General features: G+C 22.3%; 4 protein-coding genes across 5 annotated transcripts in view; 2 read left to right on the top strand and 2 right to left on the bottom strand.

Annotated features, from left to right (window-relative positions):
- The window catches only part of LOC127282067 (caldesmon-like), a 329462-nt gene that overhangs the window by 172263 nt on the left and 133567 nt on the right, over window positions 1-23632 (top strand). The window lies entirely within an intron of this gene.
- On the top strand, window positions 5254-10122 carry LOC127282073 (protein pygopus). The gene is made up of 5 exons (XM_051306154.1): window positions 5254-5563; window positions 6744-7037; window positions 8607-9608; window positions 9671-9816; window positions 9903-10122. The coding sequence occupies exons 2-5, from the start codon at window positions 6822-6824 to the stop codon at window positions 10021-10023; spliced, it is 1485 nt and encodes a 494-aa protein (XP_051162111.1). The 5' UTR covers window positions 5254-5563; window positions 6744-6821; the 3' UTR covers window positions 10024-10122.
- On the bottom strand, window positions 10408-18992 carry LOC127282070 (tubulin polyglutamylase TTLL13-like). 2 transcript variants are annotated; one of them, XM_051306144.1, is made up of 13 exons: window positions 18195-18992; window positions 18047-18134; window positions 17657-17947; window positions 17289-17445; window positions 17049-17149; window positions 16666-16794; window positions 16096-16321; window positions 15734-15912; window positions 15300-15519; window positions 15046-15183; window positions 14564-14965; window positions 14446-14488; window positions 10408-14373 (listed from the first exon to the last, which is right to left on the bottom strand). In XM_051306144.1, the coding sequence occupies exons 1-13, from the start codon at window positions 18493-18495 to the stop codon at window positions 14186-14188; spliced, it is 2463 nt and encodes an 820-aa protein (XP_051162101.1). In that variant the 5' UTR covers window positions 18496-18992; the 3' UTR covers window positions 10408-14185. The 2 variants fall into 2 exon arrangements, with proteins under 2 accessions (XP_051162101.1, XP_051162102.1); XM_051306145.1 differs by having other exon boundaries at window positions 17657-17964; window positions 18195-18234.
- LOC127282076 (D-aspartate oxidase) lies at window positions 19142-23060 on the bottom strand. Its single transcript, XM_051306162.1, has 7 exons — window positions 22670-23060; window positions 21008-21220; window positions 20469-20694; window positions 20204-20271; window positions 19785-19902; window positions 19519-19611; window positions 19142-19345 (listed from the first exon to the last, which is right to left on the bottom strand). The coding sequence occupies exons 1-7, from the start codon at window positions 22852-22854 to the stop codon at window positions 19229-19231; spliced, it is 1020 nt and encodes a 339-aa protein (XP_051162119.1). The 5' UTR covers window positions 22855-23060; the 3' UTR covers window positions 19142-19228.

Here is a 23632-nt window from a genome sequence, read left to right as displayed (position 1 = left end):
GTCGAACAACACTTTCACGAGCAGTAATTGTTCTCTCAGACAATATAGTCATTGTTCGTGTGTTCTTAAAATAAGGAAAAAAAAAGAATCAATGCTTTAAAACTGATATATTAAACATTACTTTTTTTTACATGATTTTATTATTATTGCTATTTTTATTATTATTATTATTATTATTATTATTATTATTATTATTATTTATTTTTATTATTATTATTTTTTTATGTTTTTCATTTGAAAATAATTTAGCCATTGAATTAAAAAGAAAAAACAATTGAATAGTTAAAAATAGAATTCATTTATTAAAGATATACAATGTGCGGGTACATGTTGCATAAACTTGAAACTGGTAAAACAACTTTCCAAAAATTAATTCAGGAATAATTTTCCATTTTTTTTTGCTTTTAATTTAATATTTTTTAATTTTGCACATATTAATGTAAAAATTGAATTTTATTTTCCAAAATTTTATGTTGTATATATATATATATATATATTCAAAATAAGCTGTTACTGAAATTTCCTTCGTTTCTATATAGAACCTACTCATATATCTGTTTTCTAAAGGAGAGAGAGATGCTTCTCTGCGTTTATAATATCTAAGAGATATTAAATTCATTTTATGAGCTTGTCGTATACAAAGAGAAGATAATTACTTTGATGTTTTTGTTATCTTCACCCCTTTCTATATACAATATACTTTATAATCTATATATTATACAACGTTATATATATATACGTTATTATTAATATTTCCCTTGATTTTTAATCTCAAATTCTTTCAAAAAAAGAACTTTTGTTTTTGTATAATTAAAGCATTTTCTCAAACAATCTCTTTAAATTATAATTTTACAACTAAATACTTCATTATTATTAAATCCATAATATAGGAATTTAATTTCTTTTTTTATTAAAAAAAAATAAATAAATATTTTGAAAAAAATAATAATTTTAATGTTTTTTCTTAAGTGGGAATTTTTTTTATTTCCAATAAATTCAATTTCTTTTTTATAATAAATTTTTTTTATCCATTAAATCCCCATAATTATAATTTAATTTCTTTTTTTTTACAATAAATATAATAATTTTCCAAATATTTCAAAAAGAATAAATTTTAATTTTTTTTTTTTTAATCATAAAGTATGTGTTATTTTTTTATTACCAATAATAAACATACGCGATCTAATCTTTTTCTACATGAGAAATTTTAAAGTTAAATTTAAAAAAAATTCTTTATTGAAGAAAAAAAAGCATGAGAAAATTTTCTTGTCGCGTGAGGAAAAAAAAATATATTCTTCTATATGAAATGTGCTCTTTAATTAAGAATTTGCAAAAGGTGAATCCTGTCGAAAGTTTGAAAAGATATGGAAAAAAAAGAGCGAGTGAGTGAGAGAGAGAGAGAGAATTGGTTGAATACGATTGCAATAAAAATGAATTTTATAACTCATTCAATTCTTTCGTATTCCACTCGCGTCCATCGATTCCCATATATCCCGGAAACCCGATTACGTGTATTGAATAATCCATTTACATTAAATAATTGGATCTAGAATATAAATACTGCAATAGTTGCGCTATATACTCAAAGATAAACACCTCGATAATTTGAGATGTTATCACCTGTAGTTTAAGAATGTTGTTTAAAAAAAAAGAGAAAAAAAAAGGTTAAATATTTTCAAAACTATTTTTTTTGGGCATTAATAAAATTTTTTTCAGTAAAATTAAATAAATAATTAATAATCAATAATCGAGTGATAAAATTGAAACGCTATTTAAAATTAACAATAAATAAACAATAATAAAAATAAATAAATAAATTGAAAAACAGAAAAATAATAAAATAATCGATAAAGCAAAAAATAAAAAAATGAAATTTTTTTCAATTATAATTTTTATACAAAAAAAAAAATTTCGCTGTATTATTTATTTATTATTTAAATAATTGAAATTAAATATTTAAATAGTATAATAATATAATAATATATAGTATAATAATAGTATAATAATAAAAAAAATTTAACTTAATTTAAAAAAGTGATTTAAAACAAAAAACTATTAAAACAATTTTTTGTTGAGAGCAAAAAAAAAAAAAAATTATACGTTATATATATTATATATAAGGATTTAGGTATTTTTTAGGATTAAATCCTGAGACTTTAGGTATACTTGGAAGTAAATCGGTCGTATCGAGAGAAATGAAAAAAAGTCCTTTAAGCACTTATTTCTTATTCAGAGCACGCAACCACACAAGAGATTGATTTGCACATCGTTTATGTTTGTCGAATGTTGCTATTTGTGGAATCCATTTGTGTACCTTCGATTGCCACCTATTTTTTTTTTTTTTTTTTTTCTATTTTTTTACTCGCAAAAGTGTAAACATGTCCTTTTTCTCCACTGACCTATATTTTATATAAATAAATAAAAATTTATATTTAAAAAATAATTGCCATTTTTTTTGATAATAAACAAAAAATTTTTTTTTCAAATTATTTATAAGCTTTTTAGAACTTTTTTTTTTTTAACAAAATAATTGAATTTTGGAGAAAAACAATTTACGTTTCATTTCCTTCGATAGTTAGATTTTCAAAATATAATAATAACTGAAACTTTTAACAAAATAAGTTTTGACAAAGCAATTTAATTTTTTTTTAAATTAGGAAAAAAAGGGAAGAAAATGTATGAAGTGAAATTGAATTTTTAAAATACTGTAAATAAATAGTCGAATAGGAAATAGCAATAATAGTAAATATATAAAAGTAAATAATTAAATAATATAATTATAATACTCGATTAATACTCGATTAATTACTTGTATAATTAATATTAATTATATATTTTGTGTTTTTGAATTTTTTTCAAAGGTATCAAGTGGATACCGAATTGGATCAAATTAATAGCAATATTCGAATCAAATTATTTGATACAAATATTTGTATGAATTCGCTACAATTTGATACCTTCAAATTTGCAATTACATTAATAAAATATTATTAATAAAAAAATAATAAAAAACTAATAAAAAAATATATTAATAAATTATTAATAATAGTATAACAATAGGATTAGTAAAATAAAATTAAGAATATAAAAATTTAATAAAAAATTAATAATAATATAAAAATAATAATTTAATATTAATTAATAATTAATAATAATTTATAAAATAATAATAAGAATATAAAAATTTATTAAAAATTAAAATATAAAAATAATAATTTAATATTAATCAATATTTAATAATAATTAATAAAATAATAATAAGAATATAAAAATTTATTAAAAATTAATAATAATATAAAAATAATAATAATAATAATAATAAAAATACGAATGAAATATTATTAATATCAATATTATGTTTAACGATCACGAACCGATTTTTATTAAACGAAAAAAAAAAATCGGCTCATTTTATGAAAATTAATTAGACCGATTTTGCACAAACATAATAGCACTATATGCTTTGTACCTAATTTGGTTGAAGCAGTTTGGGGAGGAGTTCCATAATTGTTAAGCAACTTAAAGTTTAGTTTAACCTGTACTGTTGGGCCGATATATTAGTTTCTGTGTGCACGGCCTCTCAATTGCTACTCAAGGAACTTTAATTAAATAGAGTACCTGCTTGATTAAACTTTCAAAATTACAAATATGCGAATAATCTAAACAAATATTTGCCTAAAAAAAATTTAAAAAAATTGCATTCTAAAAAGTAAATTTTTTTTTCTTTATATATGAATGAAAAACGAAAATCTCTTTTAATGAAAAAATAATTTTCTTTTTTGGTGCAAAATTATCAGATAATATATAAATAATTTTTAATAACATCTTTTATCAGAATTGGATAATCGGTATACTTGACTTGTACAGATATTAATTAAAATAAACGGCTTCATTAATTCTAACATAAAACAACGCTGATCTCGTGCATGGAATATAACGAAACTCATTTTCTACTGTTAGTTAGAACTTTAAAACTGTAATGTGCCACTTATTCGAGTTCTTCCATGCATTTGCATTTTGCGATTAACCTTTTGTCATATATATATATATACATAATTAACGTATCTTTTTTTTCATTTATTTTTCACTTAAAAAAATTTATTTCTAATTGTTTATTCAATATTTATTTATTTAAAATATAATTTATTTTATAAAAAAAAATATTTAAATATTTGTAATATAATAATTATTATAAAATAATAATAATTACATAATATAATTATTTATAAATAATTATTATATATACCTAATTATTTTAAATAATTATTTATATAATATAATTAATATATATTTAATATTATTTATTTATTTATTTATTTAAGTACACGTGTTTTAAAAGAACCCTTGAAGTATAAAAATATAAAAGATATAATGAAAAAATTAAAAAATTAATTATATTATATAATATAATATATTTAATATAATTATTTATAAATAATTATTATAGAATAATAGTAAATCTAATATTAATTATAATAATTATATTCTTTAATATTAATTAAAATAAAAAAAAGGTTTTCTATTTTAAAAGAACATTTCAGAATTATTTTATTGAAAAATAAAAATTAACATAAATAAATATAAACTTGAAATATTTTATTAAATATTTAAAAACTAATTTTCAATGCATTTTTTATTTTATTAACAATACAATATTTTCTCTATTTTTTTATAAAACAATTTCTATTTTCACTTTGGTGTGTGTCTATTTCGGCTTTTAACGAACTTTTAAATAGATTATTAATCTTATTTAAAATGCTTTTACAGGCGAAACTGATATAACTTTATTTTAGGACTCAATTTTTTTTTTATTCTGAAAATATAAACCTTTTTCAAAAAAAAATTGAAAATTCAATAAAATTCTCTTTCTTTTTCATTTTAAATAAAGAATAAAAAATTAGAAAAAAAAACGAATTTTCTGTTAAATAAATAATATAATAATTTGCCTGCGCTTAGACTACCCTACCAACAGCTGTGTAATCAATCCCGACACTATTATACACGAATAACAAATACGTACTATTAGCTAAAAATACAATATCACGTTACTTAAAATTTCACAATACAATAAATTATAAATAATTATTTATTATTACCCCCTAAAAAAAATAATAATAATAAATAATTATTTTTCATTTATACTTTCGCGCGAGAATAAATAGGGTCTTTTTGTTCGTAGGAATGTGACATGTGGCGCCACCTCGTAAATATTGCGCGTACCAAAAGTTCGACACTTTTTTTCACACGTACAGATCTACCACTACATTGACACGTGAAACGCGACAATGGCGACTTGATATACTGGCGTGCGTTATCCCAATAAATAATTTAAAAATTTGTGAATTTTACAACATTATTTTAATAAAACAAGTGAAACCAGTGACTTATTGTGTATATGTGAAATATGTGAGTTAATTTAGAAAGTCTGGACCTAAAGGAAGAAGCATTATTCTTATCAAAGGCATTTGGCTGGTGGACAACATAAATTTCAATGGTAACTGTCTTTGCCGAAAAGAGAAAAGAACAATGTATAAGGAATTAAATTTTCATCTATAATGTTTGAGTAAGTATTTTTTTTAATAAATATTCCAATGTATTTGTATATTATTTAATAAGATAAGAGCGCGTAAATTTTGATAAGCTAATGTGAATGCATTCATAAAAATCTGTAGGTTAGGTTGGTTCCGGGAACTGGCATCGGCGATGCTTATTTTGCTTTTCTTTTTTTTTTTTTTTTTCTTCTTTTCTTTTAATTTACTGTAGCTGTACCGGGGCTTTGCAGCTTTGTTGCAATTCAAGCGGGTCCCGTGGCTTTTATCACACCCCGCTTCCGTCGCCGCGAAGCATCGATAGTCGACTTATTTATTTATATGCGTGCATATAAATACACTTTACCACCTACGCGTACCAACCTCCAACACAGAGAAGCCAGTTCGATGCGTATATGAACTGTATAGTTGTTTTTGTTCATCTTGTGTTCCTTGCTCCTGTGTCAAGATGCAAATAAGGTCGACATCGATAAAAAAAAAGAGACAATTTTTTTTTTCCCCTGGAAATTTAAATTAAAAATCCGTATTTCTGTTACTGAAAACAAGTCTTTATAAAATTCTATATTTTTCTATTATTATTTTATGGAGTTTTTTACTATTTTCAAATTTTCTTTTCAATGGAAAAAGTTTTTTATGGGTGTATAAATTTGAGACTTTTTTTTTGTTAAAATAGGTACTCGGGGGAAAAAAAGAAGATTTAGAAAATTATGATTAGTTGACCTTGAATTGCACTTGAAATATTCTAAAAATCGAGATTTTCTTTTAAATTAAATAGAAATTTTAGTTAATTTATGCATGCGCGAAATTAGATAATTGTAAAAACATTGAGATTTAATAACAAAAATAAAATTAGCGTTTCTAATTCTAAAGATTTGGGTAAATTACTTTTTAATTGGAATTAAATGAAAGGATTAATGGCGGGAAATTTGGAATAATAGGTTTTTTTTGTTTCCATTAATTACAAAGATTATAAAAGTTTCTAAATGCTTTAAAATTATAAATTAATGAATAAATATTTAATAAAAATTTTTTTTTCAATTTTAGAATTATTCAATATAAAAAGAAATTAATTTTTAAAATTTGAAAAGTTTATAGCAAACTTATGGAACATGATGGATTGTGTATGCGATAAATAAGATGGATGAGTTGAAAAAAACTAAAAAGTAAGATAAATAATGAATTTTTTTTTTTTAGTATTCTGAGTATATGGAATCATCAAAGCCACTGTGCTACTGACAAGGCATGATAAAATAAGGAAGAGAAGAGAAGGAAATGACCCACAATATTGCAGGCATGCCACCCTTTGCTAGGATGCCTTTAGGAGGAATGGGTATGGGGGTAGGAATGGGTCCTGGTGGGCCTCATCCTGAATCCTCGTCTCACCCTCATCCTCCTCCACCTCCTCCTGCTGGTGCAAATCCGAAGAAAAAGCGACGAACCAATGCAAATGTTGCTCAACCAACACCTCAACAACCGCCATCTGTACAGGTATTAAATTCTCTCATTAAATAATAATTAAAATCACAAAAGATTAATAATAGAACTAGCAATATTAAACGCGCGCAAGCGCGCCAAATTGAGTATTTAATTGTTTGTTATAAAGAAATTAAAGATTAATATTATCAATAATAATTTAAATTTATTAGAATATTATTTCATATTAAATGATAATAATGAAAATTATTATTATATATTATTAAATTATATATAAAATTGAATTATTTTCCAAATTTTCAATTTAAAATTCAATTATTTACCAAGTTTTCAATTTAAAATTAAATAAAATTCAAATATTACCCGAAATTTTAATTCAACATCAACTTAAATTAAATTATTATCCAAAATTTCAATTAAAATTCAATTATTTTCCAAAATTTCGAGTCAAAATTAATTATTATCAAAATTTTCAATCAACTAAAATTAAATTATTTTCAAATTTTCAATTTAAAATTCAATTATTTACCAAGTTTTCAATTTAAAATAAAATAAAATTCAATTATTTTTTAAAATTTCTATTCAAAATTAATTATCGTAATTTTCAATTAAAAATGAACTTAAATTAAATTATTATCCAAAATTTCAATTAAAATTTTATTATTTTCCAAAATTTTGAGTCAAAATTAATTATTATCAAAATTTTCAATCAGCAATCAACTAAAATTAATTATTTTCAAATTTTCAATCAACAATCAACTAAAATTAAATTATTTTCAAATTTTCAATTTAAAATTCAATTATTTACCAAGTTTTCAATTTAAAATAAAATAAAATTCAATTATTTTTTAAAATTTCTATTCAAAATTAATTATCGAAATTTTCAATTAAAAATGAACTTAAATTAAATTATTATCCAAAATTTCAATTAAAATTTTATTATTTTCCAAAATTTTGAGTCAAAATTAATTATTATCAAAATTTTCAATCAGCAATCAACTAAAATTAATTATTTTCAAATTTTCAATCAACAATCAACTAAAATTAAATTATTTTCAAATTTTCAATTTAAAATTCAATTATTTACCAAGTTTTCAATTTAAAATAAAATAAAATTCAATTATTTTTTAAAATTTCTATTCAAAATTAATTATCGAAATTTTCAATTAAAAATGAACTTAAATTAAATTATTATCCAAAATTTCAATTAAAATTTTATTATTTTCCAAAATTTCGAGTCAAAATTAATTATTATCAAAATTTTCAATCAGCAATCAACTAAAATTAATTATTTTCAAATTTTCAATCAACAATCAACTAAAATTAAATTATTTTCAAATTTTCAATTTAAAATTCAATTATTTACCAAGTTTTCAATTTAAAATAAAATAAAATTCAATTATTTTTTAAAATTTCTATTCAAAATTAATTATCGAAACAATGCCAAAAAAACATTGAAAAATTTTAACCAACACAAAATAATGTCAAACAATACATTTGAAAAAAACAAAAGACCTATAACAAATACTAACTTCAGGTGTGGACAGAATGAACGAAAGATATTCACGATTATTATATGTAATTTAAAATTCAATTAATTTTGAATAATTTTTTTTTTTTTAGGATTTATTACCACCACCGTTGACGGGATACGGTGATACAATAGTGGCGAGTAATCCATTTGACGATACACCCCCGCAAGCGGCACAAAATCCCATGATGCACGGTGGTCCACCTCATATGCATCCACATCATCCACATCACATGGGTGGACCACCAATGAGAGGAATGAGTCCACTTTCATCAATTGGCGGAATGAATCCAATGATGTCGCACAATATGGGCAATATGAGTCCAATGGGCTCATCGCCAATGGGCAATCATATGAATCACATGAGTGGAATGTCACCAATGAATCATCCACCAATTGGCGGTATGAGTCCCATGAATAATATGGGTCCAAATATGCCACAGGGACCAATGAACAATCACATGAATATGGGTCATATGGGCAATTCACAAATGAGCGGCCCACCAATGGGCAGTCCAATGAATAGTATGAACAATGGTCCAATGGGTAGTCCAATGAACAATATTGGACATAATTTAGGTAGTCCAATGGGTGGACCATTGGGTTCGCCAATGAACAATATGCCAGGATCAAATCATATGCCAAATGGACCAATGAATATGAATAGCATGAATAGCCATATACCGCCCAATAGTCCATTAAATGGACCGCCAATGAATAATGTTAATAGTCCATTGGGTCATAATGGAGCGCAAAATCATCCTAATCATATGGGTCCAAATAATCTTGGCCGACCAATGAATGGACCAATGACAACAATGAGTTCAATGGTATCAACAAATATGAATATGGGCGGACCTAATCAAATTAATAATATGAATATGGGCCCAATGAATACAATGTCGAATATTAATCTCAGTCATCATAATCAAATGGGACATATGGGAGGACCTATGGGCAATATGCCAAGTAATATGGGCAGTGGACCACCAATTGGACATCCAATGAATCCAATGTCGGGATCGATGCCGCCACATGGTTTTCAAGGACCACCGGGCATGGGACAAAAACCCATGTCCGTGTCTGCTGGAAAGGTAATTTAAATCATCATTAATTAATTATTAAAAAAAAACAAACTCAATGAATTTTTTTTCAGATCTATCCTCCAGATCAACCAATGGTATTTAATCCTCAAAATCCGAATGCTCCTCCAATTTATCCATGCGGTGTTTGCCATAAAGAAGTTCATGATAATGATCAAGCCATTCTCTGTGAATCTGGTTGTAATTTTTGGTTTCACAGGTAGTTATTTAATATTTTTCTTTTATTGAGAATTTTTCGAATTTTTTGTGTAATTTTTTGTAATTTTTTGTAATTTTTTTTTACAGAGGTTGCACAGGATTGTCAGAGGCTGCTTATCAGCTATTAACGCAAGAAGTTTACGCGGAATGGGTTTGTGATAAATGTTTACAAACGAAAAATATACCCTTGGTTAAGTTCAAGCCATAACACTGTTTCGATCGTCGTGCTTGCGACGCGTGAGTTACACCTTGTTAGAACATAAACACATTTACAAAAACAAAAAAAAAACAAAAAAAAAAGGAAGAACATGAGCACACGCGCATTACGTTACAGACACATGCTGTTTGTTAATAACTTTCTAGCTTTAACTTGTTGAAAACTTAGGGTATCGTTACAAAGAAAAAAAAACAAAAAAAAAAAAATTGAAAAACAAAAAATCGTGATTGGATAAAGTACGTTTAAATGCAGGAACGATTCGCACGCCAAAATAGTTTTTTTTTTATATAATTTTAAAAAAAAAAATCGATTCACGTGTCTCCTTGATCTTGACAGATCGATTTGCCTTTCGTTGATTATGGAATTTAGGATTCAAAAAAAAAAAAAAAGAGAAAAACGCAATTTGACGATTGTCGCAGTTCGATTTATTTTTATTTGCAGTATTATTGATATTGAACATATGCGATTTTAATGAATTTTCAAAATGACATCTGTTCTTTTAAAAAAAAAAGAAAGAACACTTATTAACGTGAAATTGACTAAATTCGTGTGAAGAAAGTATGAGTGTAGTGTGAAAGCCGAATAGTAAATTTTCATTGATATTAAGAAACAGAATTAAAAGAAAATTCGTCCAAGAAATTGTTCTAAAAATCGACAAATTTTCCATAAAAAAAAAAAAATAAATTTTAAAAATCACGGGAATTTTTAAAATTGAAAACAATTTTTTTTTTTTTTGGAAATTGTGACGTTTCAAAATTAATAAATTTTGTTATTAATTAATTAATAATTAATTGATAAATATTAATAATTAATTGATTAATATTAATCATTGAAAATTGATTAATATTAATCATTGAAAATTGATTAATATTAATCATTGAAAATTGATTAATATTAACAATTTATTGATATTAATAATTAAAAATTAATTAATATTAATAATTGAAATTTACTTATCAAAATATTAATAATTGAAATATTAAAAGAACTAAAAATTTTGGTACGAAACTCTTTTATGAGAATTAAAAAAAAAAACGCAGCTATTACAATTTGAAAGCTGGTGAACATTATAAACAAAAATTGTTACGTCACCGAGCAATTATTATAATCACGATAGTATTCGGTATTTAAAAAAAAAAAAAAAATTTACCACACTTTTTTATCGAATCGCACCAGTCTTCTTGTAAAACGTGTACGTTGAAAATGCTCAATACTTGATTTTTATTTTTCTCTATTAATTTTCTTTATTCTGATTTTCTAAACGCGCGCGCGTCTTTATTTCCTTCAGCATGTGTCGATTGGAGTCACTTTTCAAAGAAAAAAAAAAGGATTATCATGTTTACGGTGAAAAAACGTAGCAGGATTTTTATGTAGTTGAAAAAAAAAGAAGTAATTAATGTGCATAAGCCATAAAGCCACTAATTTTTATCTATAGATGCTCCGTGTTTAAAAAAAAGCAGTCAATCAATATCGACGCGCTGACAAATTTTAACAAAAAAAAATTGTCATATTTTAAAATCATATTATGCGTCGTTGAAGATTTTATCTAGATTGTAGATTAAAAAAGGAAAAAATAACTCATACATCCGCAGCAAGATTTCAGTTAATTTTTTTTTAGGGGAAAAAAAACTTGCCATTTAGAATCTTTTTTTTTTTATTTTAGTCAGAAATTTATCTTCCACAAAAAATTTTTTTTTCATCACAAAAATTAAATTTACAATTTTTAATGATTACAAAAAAAAAAATAATTTTACTGTGTGTTTTTTTTAAATCGATTTAATTAATAATCCAAATTAATTACACAGTGTCATAAATAATCATAAAAGCTTTAAATTCAAATAATTTTATATTTGACAAAAAAAAATGAACTTACGCTTTTTTAAACCAGTTTATTTTTACATTAGGGAAAATTATTTTCTTTTTTCTACATTTTAAATTATTTTCTCGAATTTGATTCCATTTTATAAGTATTAAAATGAAATTATTTGTTATAAACAATTTAATTTTTTCTCTATATAATTAATTTTGATATTCTTAACATTATTATGGGGGAAAAAAAAAAAAATTAAAGTGGAAGAAATTTTTTAATGTGCTTTTTTTATATTTGAAAAGAAAAAAACTAACGAAAGAGTGAATCTACCAGAAAAAAATATATTAACCACCGATTATTATCTTCGACAGCTAATAAGAAGTTAATGAACCCGATGATTGTATAGTTTAATATTCTGTTTATCATTTAATTCCATTCATAATACTTTAATTGTGCGTTTTTAACAAAATATTACACAAAAAAAAAAAGTAACACACAGGATTCTATACTGCATAATGCTCATATTAGTATTACAACGAATAGAATATCATTAATACTTACTTTGTCCTTCTATTTCATTCTTTTCTCAATGATAGAAAGAAATTTTTTGATATTAAATGTTTTTATATCGAAAATTTGATATTAATATTTAATTTAATAATTTTGGTATTAAATACTTTATCAAAATATTTTTATTTAATTTTTTTTTTAAATAGTAATTTACTATTTTTTTTGGTATTAATTTTAGTATTCAGTATTGTTAATATTATAAATTTTACGATGTTTGTTTTTTCTTTTTTTATTCCAATTTTTCTCAATTTTTTTTTTTTATTCAAATTTTAATATTTTAAAGTGACTGAATTTAATTTTTAGAAAAAAGAGGAAACAATAGTCAATTGAGAAAAGAATGATGGAAAGACACACATCATGCGGTCATCTTTATATATAAATATATATATATATATTTCTTCACAATTAATTTTTGCTGAGGGAAAAGATAATTAAATAATTATTGTAGGTAGCTATACCTTTGTGTAAATAGTGATTAATGGATCGTTCTGTTAGACTTAATGGTATTGGCATAAATAAAAAGCGTGACTATCTTTTCACAGAGAAGATAAAAAAAAAACAAAAAAAAAAAAAAAAAAACTACGCAAACACATATTAAAATTACGAATTTTCGTAATTTTAAGTGTTAATTTTGTAAATAGAAGTCAATCGGTGATCTGTTAGGTGCATCTGACCATTTTTGTTTCTTTTTAATTTTATTTAAAAAAAGAAAAAATTTTTTTAACACTTAAATTTGGCCATTGCAGTTTGTAAGTAAAAAAAAAAAAAAAGCGAATATTACCGATTTTGTAAACACGAAAAATCTGAATTGTATAATGATAGTATTTATTGAGTTATGGTTTTTAGATAATTTATTTATCTAAAACTAATGTCAGGAAATGATGATTAAAAAAAAAAAAATGAATGTAAGCGACGCTGCAACAAAATTCGCTGATGTACATAATATAGAACACTTGATTTCACATGTAAATTATAAGACTTTTATATTTAACTATAAAAAAAAAATAATGTTATCACAAAATAACGCACGAAAGTGTAACATTCTTTTTTTTCGTTCCCCTTTTCTCATTCTCTCTCTCTTTCTTTCTTTCTCTCTCATAATTTAATTTTGGTGTCTTAGTTCTTCTCACTTTTGTGTATTTTACGTCATTGTATGGCAAAAGAAAAAATAATTCTCAAATTGGAGAAACTAACTTTCACGAAATAATATTGAGAGATGAAAAAAAAAAATATTATAAAACTTGACAAAAATGAAAAAAAAAAAATCTACAAAATAGCGAAACTGCAAATAAGATGCATATTGTGTATACAATTCGACAGAAAGAAAAATTTGTGTAACATATAACTGTCATGCAATTTAAACATTAAAAAAAAAAAATGATCACAGCACGGAAATATCGCGATATGCAACAAATTGTTCATAGTTTATTTTTTATCATGTGAATACAAAAATATATATCAGCAATAAAAATTGTTATACATAATACATTTTGGTACATTGTATTTATTTTTCGCATTAATCGTAAGAAAATCTTAATATTTTAATTATAAAATTTAATTTTAAATATGCAAATTTGGGAATAATGTCTTAGTAATAGATCAAAAAAAAAAAAAACGAATTAGTTGGCATTAAAAATTATTATTTTTTTTTATTTTGGTTTTCGCAAAATAATAATTTTCGATTGGATCTGTATTTCTTTTTTCTTTGTTATTTTTTTAAACACCTTTTTGATGTTTTTTAATTAAGATTTTTATTTGTAATTTTCTCTCTCTTTATTTAATTACTATAGAATTAAGATTATCTCGTTTTTTAAGAGCATGAAGTCTAACAGTGTTTGAAAGTGTTCGAGCCAAGTGAGTTTTTGTGATTCTCTCATCGAAATTGAAATTTTCTGTTGAAATTTTGTCAACGATATTTGGCCTCGTGTAAATTGGAATTTCATTGCAAGTTATCTTTAGACCTAGAAAATATTTATAATTATTTTTTTAAATTTAAAAAAAAAATTTCATAAATATTTTTAATTCCTACTTACAATTATCACAATCAGAATTACCATTGTTATTGGTTTCGTTGTTCTGAAAATAAAATTCAATTTTTTTTTTTTTACGTTAATACATTTTTTTTATTTGTAAAATTTTATTTTATCTTACACTGATTGATTTTTGAATAATTGTTGTTTCATCAGATGATTTTAATTTAATTCGTTTCGTTGCATTTTTACAGGTGAAATCAGATTTTTCTGATAAATTTCTCAATGATGAATCAAATAATTTTTCTGATTGATTTTTAAATATTGAATTTGATTTTTCATTTTCGTATATTGAAGACGATTTATTATCGTAAAATGAATATTTCTTTTCGTCGGCAATTCGTAAAATTCCATTTTTTTTCATCGATAAATAGATTTTCTCCAACATTCCATAACTTTTGATTAAAAAATCACGATGTGCCATTGCGGCAATTCTTTCACGTTCCTCGGATGCTGATATTATTTCAGGACGAAAGGAATAAAGTTTATTTACCGATGTCGATGGTGATGTTGACTTTTTCACCTATATAAAAAAATTAATTTTTATTAATTCGATTTTTTTTTTACAAAAAATGCAAACAAAATATACAATACGCGAGAGACCTGCTTGCGATTTATTGGCAATGATTTAATTTTTTCTCCAGCAAAATTCAATTTCTTTGTTCTCGGACTTTCTGGACCAGTTTTATATTCACTCATCGACTTTCCTATTCTTTTGCTCTCTTCTTCTTTTATTCTCATCTAGGGGAGGAAAATAAATTTAGTTCTTTTACTCATTGCAAAAAAAAAAAAAAAAAAAAAATTTTTTTTCAAAAAAAATGGAAATTTTTTTTTTTTTGTTTTGGAAAAAAAATTACATCTGTTTCTTCTCGTTGTTGTTTCGATGCCTCTTCACGGGCTCTTGACGATGCTGTGTCTTGAAACATCGATGTTGCCGTTTGTTTGAAAAATGGATCATATTTCTCGTATTGTGGACCAGGATAAACTTTTCTAAAATTGCCCATGTGCTCGTCCTCCCATTCATGTTGAATTTGAATTGAGTCCCTTTCAATTTTTATCTGGTTCCCTGTAGTTAAACTGCGGGTGTTCAAAAATATATAAAAAAAAAAAAATTTTTTACAAACGAATGTAAACATTGTAATGAAAAAATATTTCACCAACACGTGTGTTTGAAACATTTTTTTGTTTTGAAATAGGATACTTTTGTCGATATTATCAAAAGGTTTCAAAAAAAAAAAATTCTAGAATTTTTTTTTCGCTAAAATTGTATTTTTTTTTTTTAAATAATTACTTGGGATCCTTATTGATTCCTTGTAACAATCTTTCCTTTATTCGTTTTCTGTCTTCCTCGATGACTTTTTTCTTGTCACACAATTGTAAATTTAACATTTCAAAAGTGTCCATCAATAATGATTCCTTGACATCCTTGTCTAATTGGGCATCGGTATGAAAACTTGGAGAATGATTTACCTAATTTTTATTTAATTAAAAAATTATTAATTTTAGTTTTTTTTTAGTAAAATTTGAAAAAAAAATTTTTTTTTAGTAAAATTTGAAAAAAAAATTTTTTTTTAGTAAAATTTGAAAAAAAAATTTTTTTTAGTAAAATTTAAAAAAAAATTTTTTTTAGAAAATTTTTAATTAATACTGTACTTCCAAAAGAAATGGTTTCAGTTTCCAATCGAGAAGAATGTCAAATCCCAATAATTCAAAGCAAGCATAGGTCAAATCATGATTTGAAAAACACGTGTGATAATTGTGTTTTAAAACAGGAACAGCGGCGAGTATTGTTTTTACAATCACTTCATCAATTTTACACCATAATTCCTCAATATTTACATTATTTTCTTTTAACCATTTATTTAATGTTGATATTTTTCTAAAAATGGGGCAAAATTTTTTTTTTTGAGAAAATTGTATTTATTAATTAATAGAATTATTAAATATTAAAATTATTAATTAAAAGAATTATCAAATAATAAAATTATTAAATAATAAAATTATTAATTAATAAAATTATTAAATAATAAAATTATTAATTACTAAAATTATTAATTAATAACTAATTATTTATTTTTAATGAATTAATTAATTAGCTAATTAAATTAGTTGATTAATTAATAAATTAGTAAAAAAAACTAATTATTTATTATTTGTATTCTAATTAAATAATTCATTATAATTAATTTCTAATTAATTTTCAAATTGAAATTTTAATCGAACCTCTTACTTCCAATTTCATCGTCAATGACAAACATTCGACTATGTTTGTTAACTGAATAATTAGTCAAATGCATAAAAACATTTGATGTATTATGATTCATTGGTTCCTTATAACGAGTCGTTGCGAATCTGTAATTTTAAATAAAAAAAAAATGAATAATTTTTGAATAATTAATTAATTATTAGTAATAATAATATATTAATAATAACAATATTAACACTACTAATTTTATTAATATTAATTATTTATTAATTTTTTAAGTAATTATTTATTAATTATTATTATTTATTATTAATTATTATTGTAATTAATTATAATTAATTAATTTGTAATTTTTATTTATTTATTTATTTATTAATAATAATTAATTAATATTAATTACCTGACGAGTCCGTCGTTATAAACATAAATTCTAAGTGGATCACAGGACGTTATCAATGTGTAGACTCGAAGATCGAATTTGAAACCGTCGATTAAGAAAGGCTATAATAAAGAAAGAAAAGAAGTCTTGAATATTTCATTAAAAAATAAGGAAAAAAAAATAAAACATGGGAAGTAAATAATTATTTTATTAGTTTGGAAATAGTTAAAAAAAAATTTAATTAATTATAAAAAAAAGTACCTTAGAAAGATACACCTGGCATATTAATCGATCATACGGTTTAATGTCTTTTAAATTTTTTGTTAAAAAAATCCCTCGCCCTTGGCAACCCGTGTCTGGTTTTATAATAAACGTTTTTGATTTTCGTACTTTTGAATATGCTATTGCCTCACCTAAACTAAAATTAATTAATTAAAATTAAAATTTAATTAATTCGAAAATTAAAATTAATTTAAAATAAATAAATTAATAAAAAAGAATTTTTTAATAGAAAGAGAAAAAATTTAAATATTTATTTAAAAAAAAATAAAAATATAAAAAATGAAAATAAATAAAAATAATAAATAAAAAAATTAAAATAATAAAATAAAAAATAAAAAATTTATTACTCAGCGGGAAAACACCAAGTTTTTGGAAAAAAATTATAATCCTGTGGAAAAAGTTTGAGCATTCGATTTAAATTTCTAGCGAGTAAATCTTTTCGACATAATTCAGTCATGCCAGGAAAATGATTAACTTTTTGAAAACGTTTCATTTCCTTTGCTCTTTCAATGCTTATACTTAAATCGGTCCAATAAAGATTCCAACTACCATCCTCTGTTACTTCACGCATTCCAAATTTTGTTGCAACTCTTCGAACCACATCGTATTTGCAATTAATTGTACATATACTTAGACACCTTTTTTCAAATTATACCTTTTTTTATTAATATAATTTAATTATAATTTTAATTTAATTTTTCAAAGAATTTTTTTTTTCCTTTAATGTCAAAATTTACCTTTTTTTCTTCTTTTTCTTCGTTTTCGACAATAATTTTTCACTTTCATCTTTGCTTGTCTCATTATCTCGTTCTCCTGCGTTATTTCCTAAATTAAAAAAAAAAAAATTAGAATTTTTTTTTTTGCTAAAAAATAAATAATATTTACCTTTATAATTTGAATTTTTGGCTGATAAATTTTTTGAAACAACATTTGTCTGACGATCGTATTGATTCTGTTTATCGTGATTATGAGAAAATTGTTGAGAATTTGACGAATAGATTTTTTTCTGACACTCGTCGACATTATTTTTGGTAAACAATAATAATTGAACTTGATCGGTAAAAATTTTTGGATTTTTTGTTTTTTCCAATTCTCCATCATTATTATTATTATTATTATTATTTGCTGTTGATTTTGTCAAATATACCAGGGATCTTTTTTGTCCTCCGGTCAAATTTGTCACCATTATTTTTACATTATTTTTTCTTTTAGTAAAAAAAAAAAAAAAAAAAACTTAAAATCTAACGAAATATTTTCAAAAACATTTTATTTTTTTTACATGAATAGCGGTAATTTTCAAAATTTTGGAAAATAATTTCGTGTATTATTTACAATTGAAATTTTCACTTTCGCGATTTGACACATCAAAATTTATTCATTTGTTTTTTAAGTCGTTTTTTCTTTATAAAAAAAATTTTCTTTCAAAAAAATATTTCGAAAACAAAAATGAGGTGTTTCACATTCTCAACTTGTGTTTAGACTGTTTGGGGACTTAGAAATTATTTTCTTTATAATTAGGTTTTTATTGATTAAAAGATGAGTAATTACATTCAGTTTTCAAGGATCTCGAGACAAGGCTAAATTATGTTGGGTACCTAGTACAGAACGTTACTTACCTCCCACATCATTAACTAAAATTTTCAGTTCAAATAAATAATAACAATCATTTCCTCTGTGAAATTTTTGTCTTCTAAAATCTACATATTCATTTAAAATAATTTTATTCTATAAATAGTGTGTCATAAAATTCCTTTTTTTAGTCTATTTATTTTTACGAATCTCTAAATTATTGTTTTATAAAATGCTTTTTTATTTTTTTTTGAAGAAATTAATTTTTTTTTGCATATTTATTTATTTTTGTAATAAACAATCAATAGAAAATAAATTGAGAACAAAAAAATTTATAAAAATAAAATTATTTAGAGTTTTGATTTAAAATTTGGAAATTTGAGATCTTTTAAAATTTCCACCACATTTAAAGCACATCCCCAACATAAAGTAACGCCACTTCCTCCGTGTCCATAGTTGTGTATTATCTAAAATAAAAAATAATATTTATTTAATTTAATTAATTTTTTATTTTATTTTTTAATTTTTTTTTAGTAAATCGAATCAGAATGGGAAAAATTTAATTTTTAAATATTAAAAAAAACGAAGTAAAAAAATTAAATATCTTAAAAAATTAAATACATATTATAGTAATTATTACCAAAGAATTTGAATTTTTTTCAATTTCCGCTTCTAATCGAACTTGTGGTCTTCCGGGTCTCAGTCCAACCCATTCGCTTAAAATTTCACTTGTCTGACAAAAAAAAAAAAAAAAAAAACATAAAAACTTTAATCTTTTGTTTATTAACGTTAATTTAAAAAAAAAATTTTTAATTTAAAAAAAAACAATTTTAATTCAAGTAATTAAATTAAATTTTTTTGTAATTTTGCCAAAAAAAATACTGTGGAAAATAATAAAAAATTTACTTTTAATGCAGGAATCATTCGTGCACATCCATCAAGAATAAATTTTGAATCCTTTTCACGTATCGAAAGAGAGAAATCATTTTTTTGTTTAGTTCCACCCAAAATCACACTTTCTAAACTGAAGTAAAAAAAAAATTATATATTTTGTTAATTCAATTTTATTACTAATTAAAAATTAAATTAATTTAATTAAATAATTATTTTAAAAATTAATTAAATTAAGCAAAAATTAATTAAACATATATTAATTAGATAAATAAATATTTCAGTTTGAAACCTAACAAAAAAACAATAATAAAAATAATAAAAATAATAAAAATAATGAAAATAATAAAAATAATAAAAATAATAAAAATAATGAAAATAATAAAAATAATAATAATTTATAAATAGGTATAAAAAATTGTTTGAATAATCACTTAGAAATGATATAATTTCCACCATCATTATCCTCCAATAATGTGTGAAACATCCATGAAGCGTTTACCTAAAAAAAAAATTCAAAAAAAATTTTTTTTATGAAAATAATGAAAAAAAAAAAAAAAAGTGAACTTGTGACAGAAAGGACACATAATTTAGATTTATTTAAAAAATATATCCTAGATGTGTGTTTGTTTTGAATGGAATTTTTTTTTTTTTTTTTGGGAAAATTTAATGATCGTTTGGAAATATATTAGATATTACCCGAGACACTTGACCCCTAACAGGCGTAACTTGAGAGTCCTTTACAAGTTCTCGTGCCCCTAAACCACTACAATTTACGATCACATCATATTTCTCATTTTTTAGCTCGTCTAGTGTGTTAATTTTTCTCCTCTTAATTTTCCCAGACTTTGATTTAAATGTTTTCATTAACCATGGCAATAGTTTCGATGGCTCGCACGTGTAGGACAAAAATTGCCACCCCCCTCTAAAAAAAAAAAACAATTTTTTTTTATTTTTCCTATTTATTAAAAAAGATAATTAAATAATTAAATAATTTCTTAATTAAAAAATTAGAAATAATTAAAATTACAAAAATAATAATTATTTTAATAATAATCGTAATAATAATAATAATAATAATTATAATAATAATAATAATAATTGCAATAATTTATAATTAATAATTAATAAAAAATTTTATTTAAAAATTTTTTTTTAAATTTATTTTATTATTAATTAATATATAATTTAATTATTTATTAATTAAAAAACTATTTAATTAATTTTCTATTTCCTACGTATAATTTGATTTATATTCTTCATTAATTCTTTTTAATTCGTCTTGTTTTAATTCTTGAACGCCATAAACGAGAGGCACCCAAGCTGGTTTTGGATATCCCTTTGGATCGTTGGTAAATCGAAATATTGGCGTTAAAGAAATTCCCACCTCAAGTGCCAATGGACTTTTCCAAAATTGTTCCATCCACTTGTGAGTGTCTCCGGACCAACGTCTGTAAAATTTAATTGCCTATAATAAAAATGAACTTAAAAAAAAAATTGTAAACACTTTATAGTACTTTAAAAACGCACGTGGTACATTTAAAATAAATATGTGCGTACTTTTTTTTTTTTTTGAAAGGATGGAAAAAAGGACCAAAATGACAAAGTCATAAATTATAAAAATCTCCTAATTCAATAGAAAAGAGGAAACCTTCATCCCTATATATACCTGTAATATTTGACAAAAAGAAAATTGAACCTTTTTGGTTTTCTCAATTTTTTTATATATTGGTAATTTTTTGCAAAAAATGTTTAAAACATATGTTTTTTTTTTTTTTTTTTTTTTTTGACGTACCCTTTTTTCAAATGACATCTATTATAGTGTAAATTTGGTAATTTAGTTTTCAAGAAAAAAAACTTTTTGTTAGATCGTGAGAAAATGACTGAATATTTTTGTTATTCTTAATAAATAAAAATTATTTAAAAATAATACAAAAATAAATAAATTTCTATAATTTTGTAAAATATTATTTGTAAAATTTAATTAATTTATTATTATTATAATATTAATTATTTATTGTTTAATAAAGCATATTTAAAAAAAAAAAAAAAAAAAATTATTTATATTATTATTATAATTTAATGGAGTTAGATAAATGAATTAAAAATTGTTATTATAATTATAATTATTATATTATTTATTTTATTCACTTTATTTATTATTTATTTCTTTATTTGTTTGTCATTATTATTTTCTTTCAATTATTAAAATGATTTTTTTTTTATTAAAGTAAATTAAATAAATAAGTGTTTATATTAAAAACGAATGCAATGGGAAAAAGTGAATTTTTTTATTTTCTTTTTCATTGGACTGTACAAAACGTTTCAAATATTTCAGTCTATTTTTATTTTTAATTATGTTTATTCTTATGGCAGAGGCATTAAAAAAAAGTTGAGGCTGCGATTCGCAGAAAGCAGTCATGATTGTGAACCAGAAAGTGATTATTTTATAAACACTTTTGACATCCACATAATTGGAACGTGAGATCTGCTTGAAAAAAAAATCTCTAAACCAAAGTTAAAAATCGACATTGAAAAAAAAAACCCCACTTTTTATCGCATGCAAATAATTTTAAAGTATGATTATTATTTATAATCACAATAAACAGTTTCCTATATTATTAATTAATTATTAATTACTAAATAATTAACTAAATAATAATTAACTAACTATTAATAAATTTATAATTAACTAACTTCAAATTAATTAATAATTAAATAAATGTTAATTAACTATTAATTAAAAAATATTAAAAATCGTAGCCGCAATAAAATAAAATGTAATTTTTTTTTAAACAAAATGACAAATGTCAAATAATTAAATGAATTATTTTTTATTTTATAATTTTTTTATTAAAAAAAAAAAAAAATTCAATGGAGAATTTTGTATGAAAACTCACACAATTTTCTCATCAGAAGTGTCTCCAAGAACATAGGGACCCCAAAGTCCAGCACTTCCATCGCCTGTAGTATGTGGTGTAAATGAATCCGCAAAAACTGTAACATTTACAGTGGGAAAAGCATTTTTTATTGCCACTGCCGATGTCATTCCAATGACACCTGCACCCACAATAGCAATTTTCATTGTTTTTTTTTTTTTTTTTTTTTTTTTTTTTTTTTTTTTTTTTTTTTTTTTTTTTTTTTTTGAAAATAATTAATAATAGAAAATAATCACAAAAATAACAAAATTATTTGCACAAATTTTCCGAAAAATCACTAATTTGCCAAAAAAAAACGAGAAAATTTTTCTATATTATCTCAGCTTTTAATTCACTTTATTGTCTCTCAATTGATGGCAAATGAATGCGAAACTTTACAAATATTGCAAAAGCAAGTCGCGAGATAACATATCGTTAAAGTTAATTTTTTCGATAAAATTAATCAAATAATTTACAATTAAAAAATATTGTAAATAAACATATTTTTTTTAACTAATTTTAGGATTTTCTTAGAGATTTTATTCATATTTTTAATTTTTTTAAAAATAATTTGAATTACATTTAATTATTTTCAAATATATTATATAATAATTATTAATTAATTTATAATTATATAAAAAAACAAATTTACTTGCTAAAAAATTATATAATATTAATTACAATTAATTAAATTAATTAATTGTAATTGAATTAAATTAATTAAATAATTAAATTATTACTAATTCTTTATTTAAATATTAATTCATTGCTAAGACATATAGCTAATAATTAATAATTAAATTAAAATTCTTGTCACTGAGTAACTCAAATTATTAAAAATTTCTAATTTATTTTATTTTTATTATTTTTATTAAATAATTTATGTTTATGTTTAAATAAATAAATTTAATGACTATTTAATTTGTTTAATTAAATAATCATTTA

This window comes from Leptopilina boulardi, unplaced genomic scaffold, assembly GCF_019393585.1.
Source record: "Leptopilina boulardi isolate dan_hultmark-lab unplaced genomic scaffold, ZJU_Lbou_2.1 LbouV2_278, whole genome shotgun sequence".
Classification (NCBI taxonomy): domain Eukaryota; kingdom Metazoa; phylum Arthropoda; class Insecta; order Hymenoptera; family Figitidae; genus Leptopilina; species Leptopilina boulardi.
The sequence above is the reverse complement of the archived record's forward strand: the minus strand, read 5'-3'. Positions and strand labels throughout refer to the sequence as shown.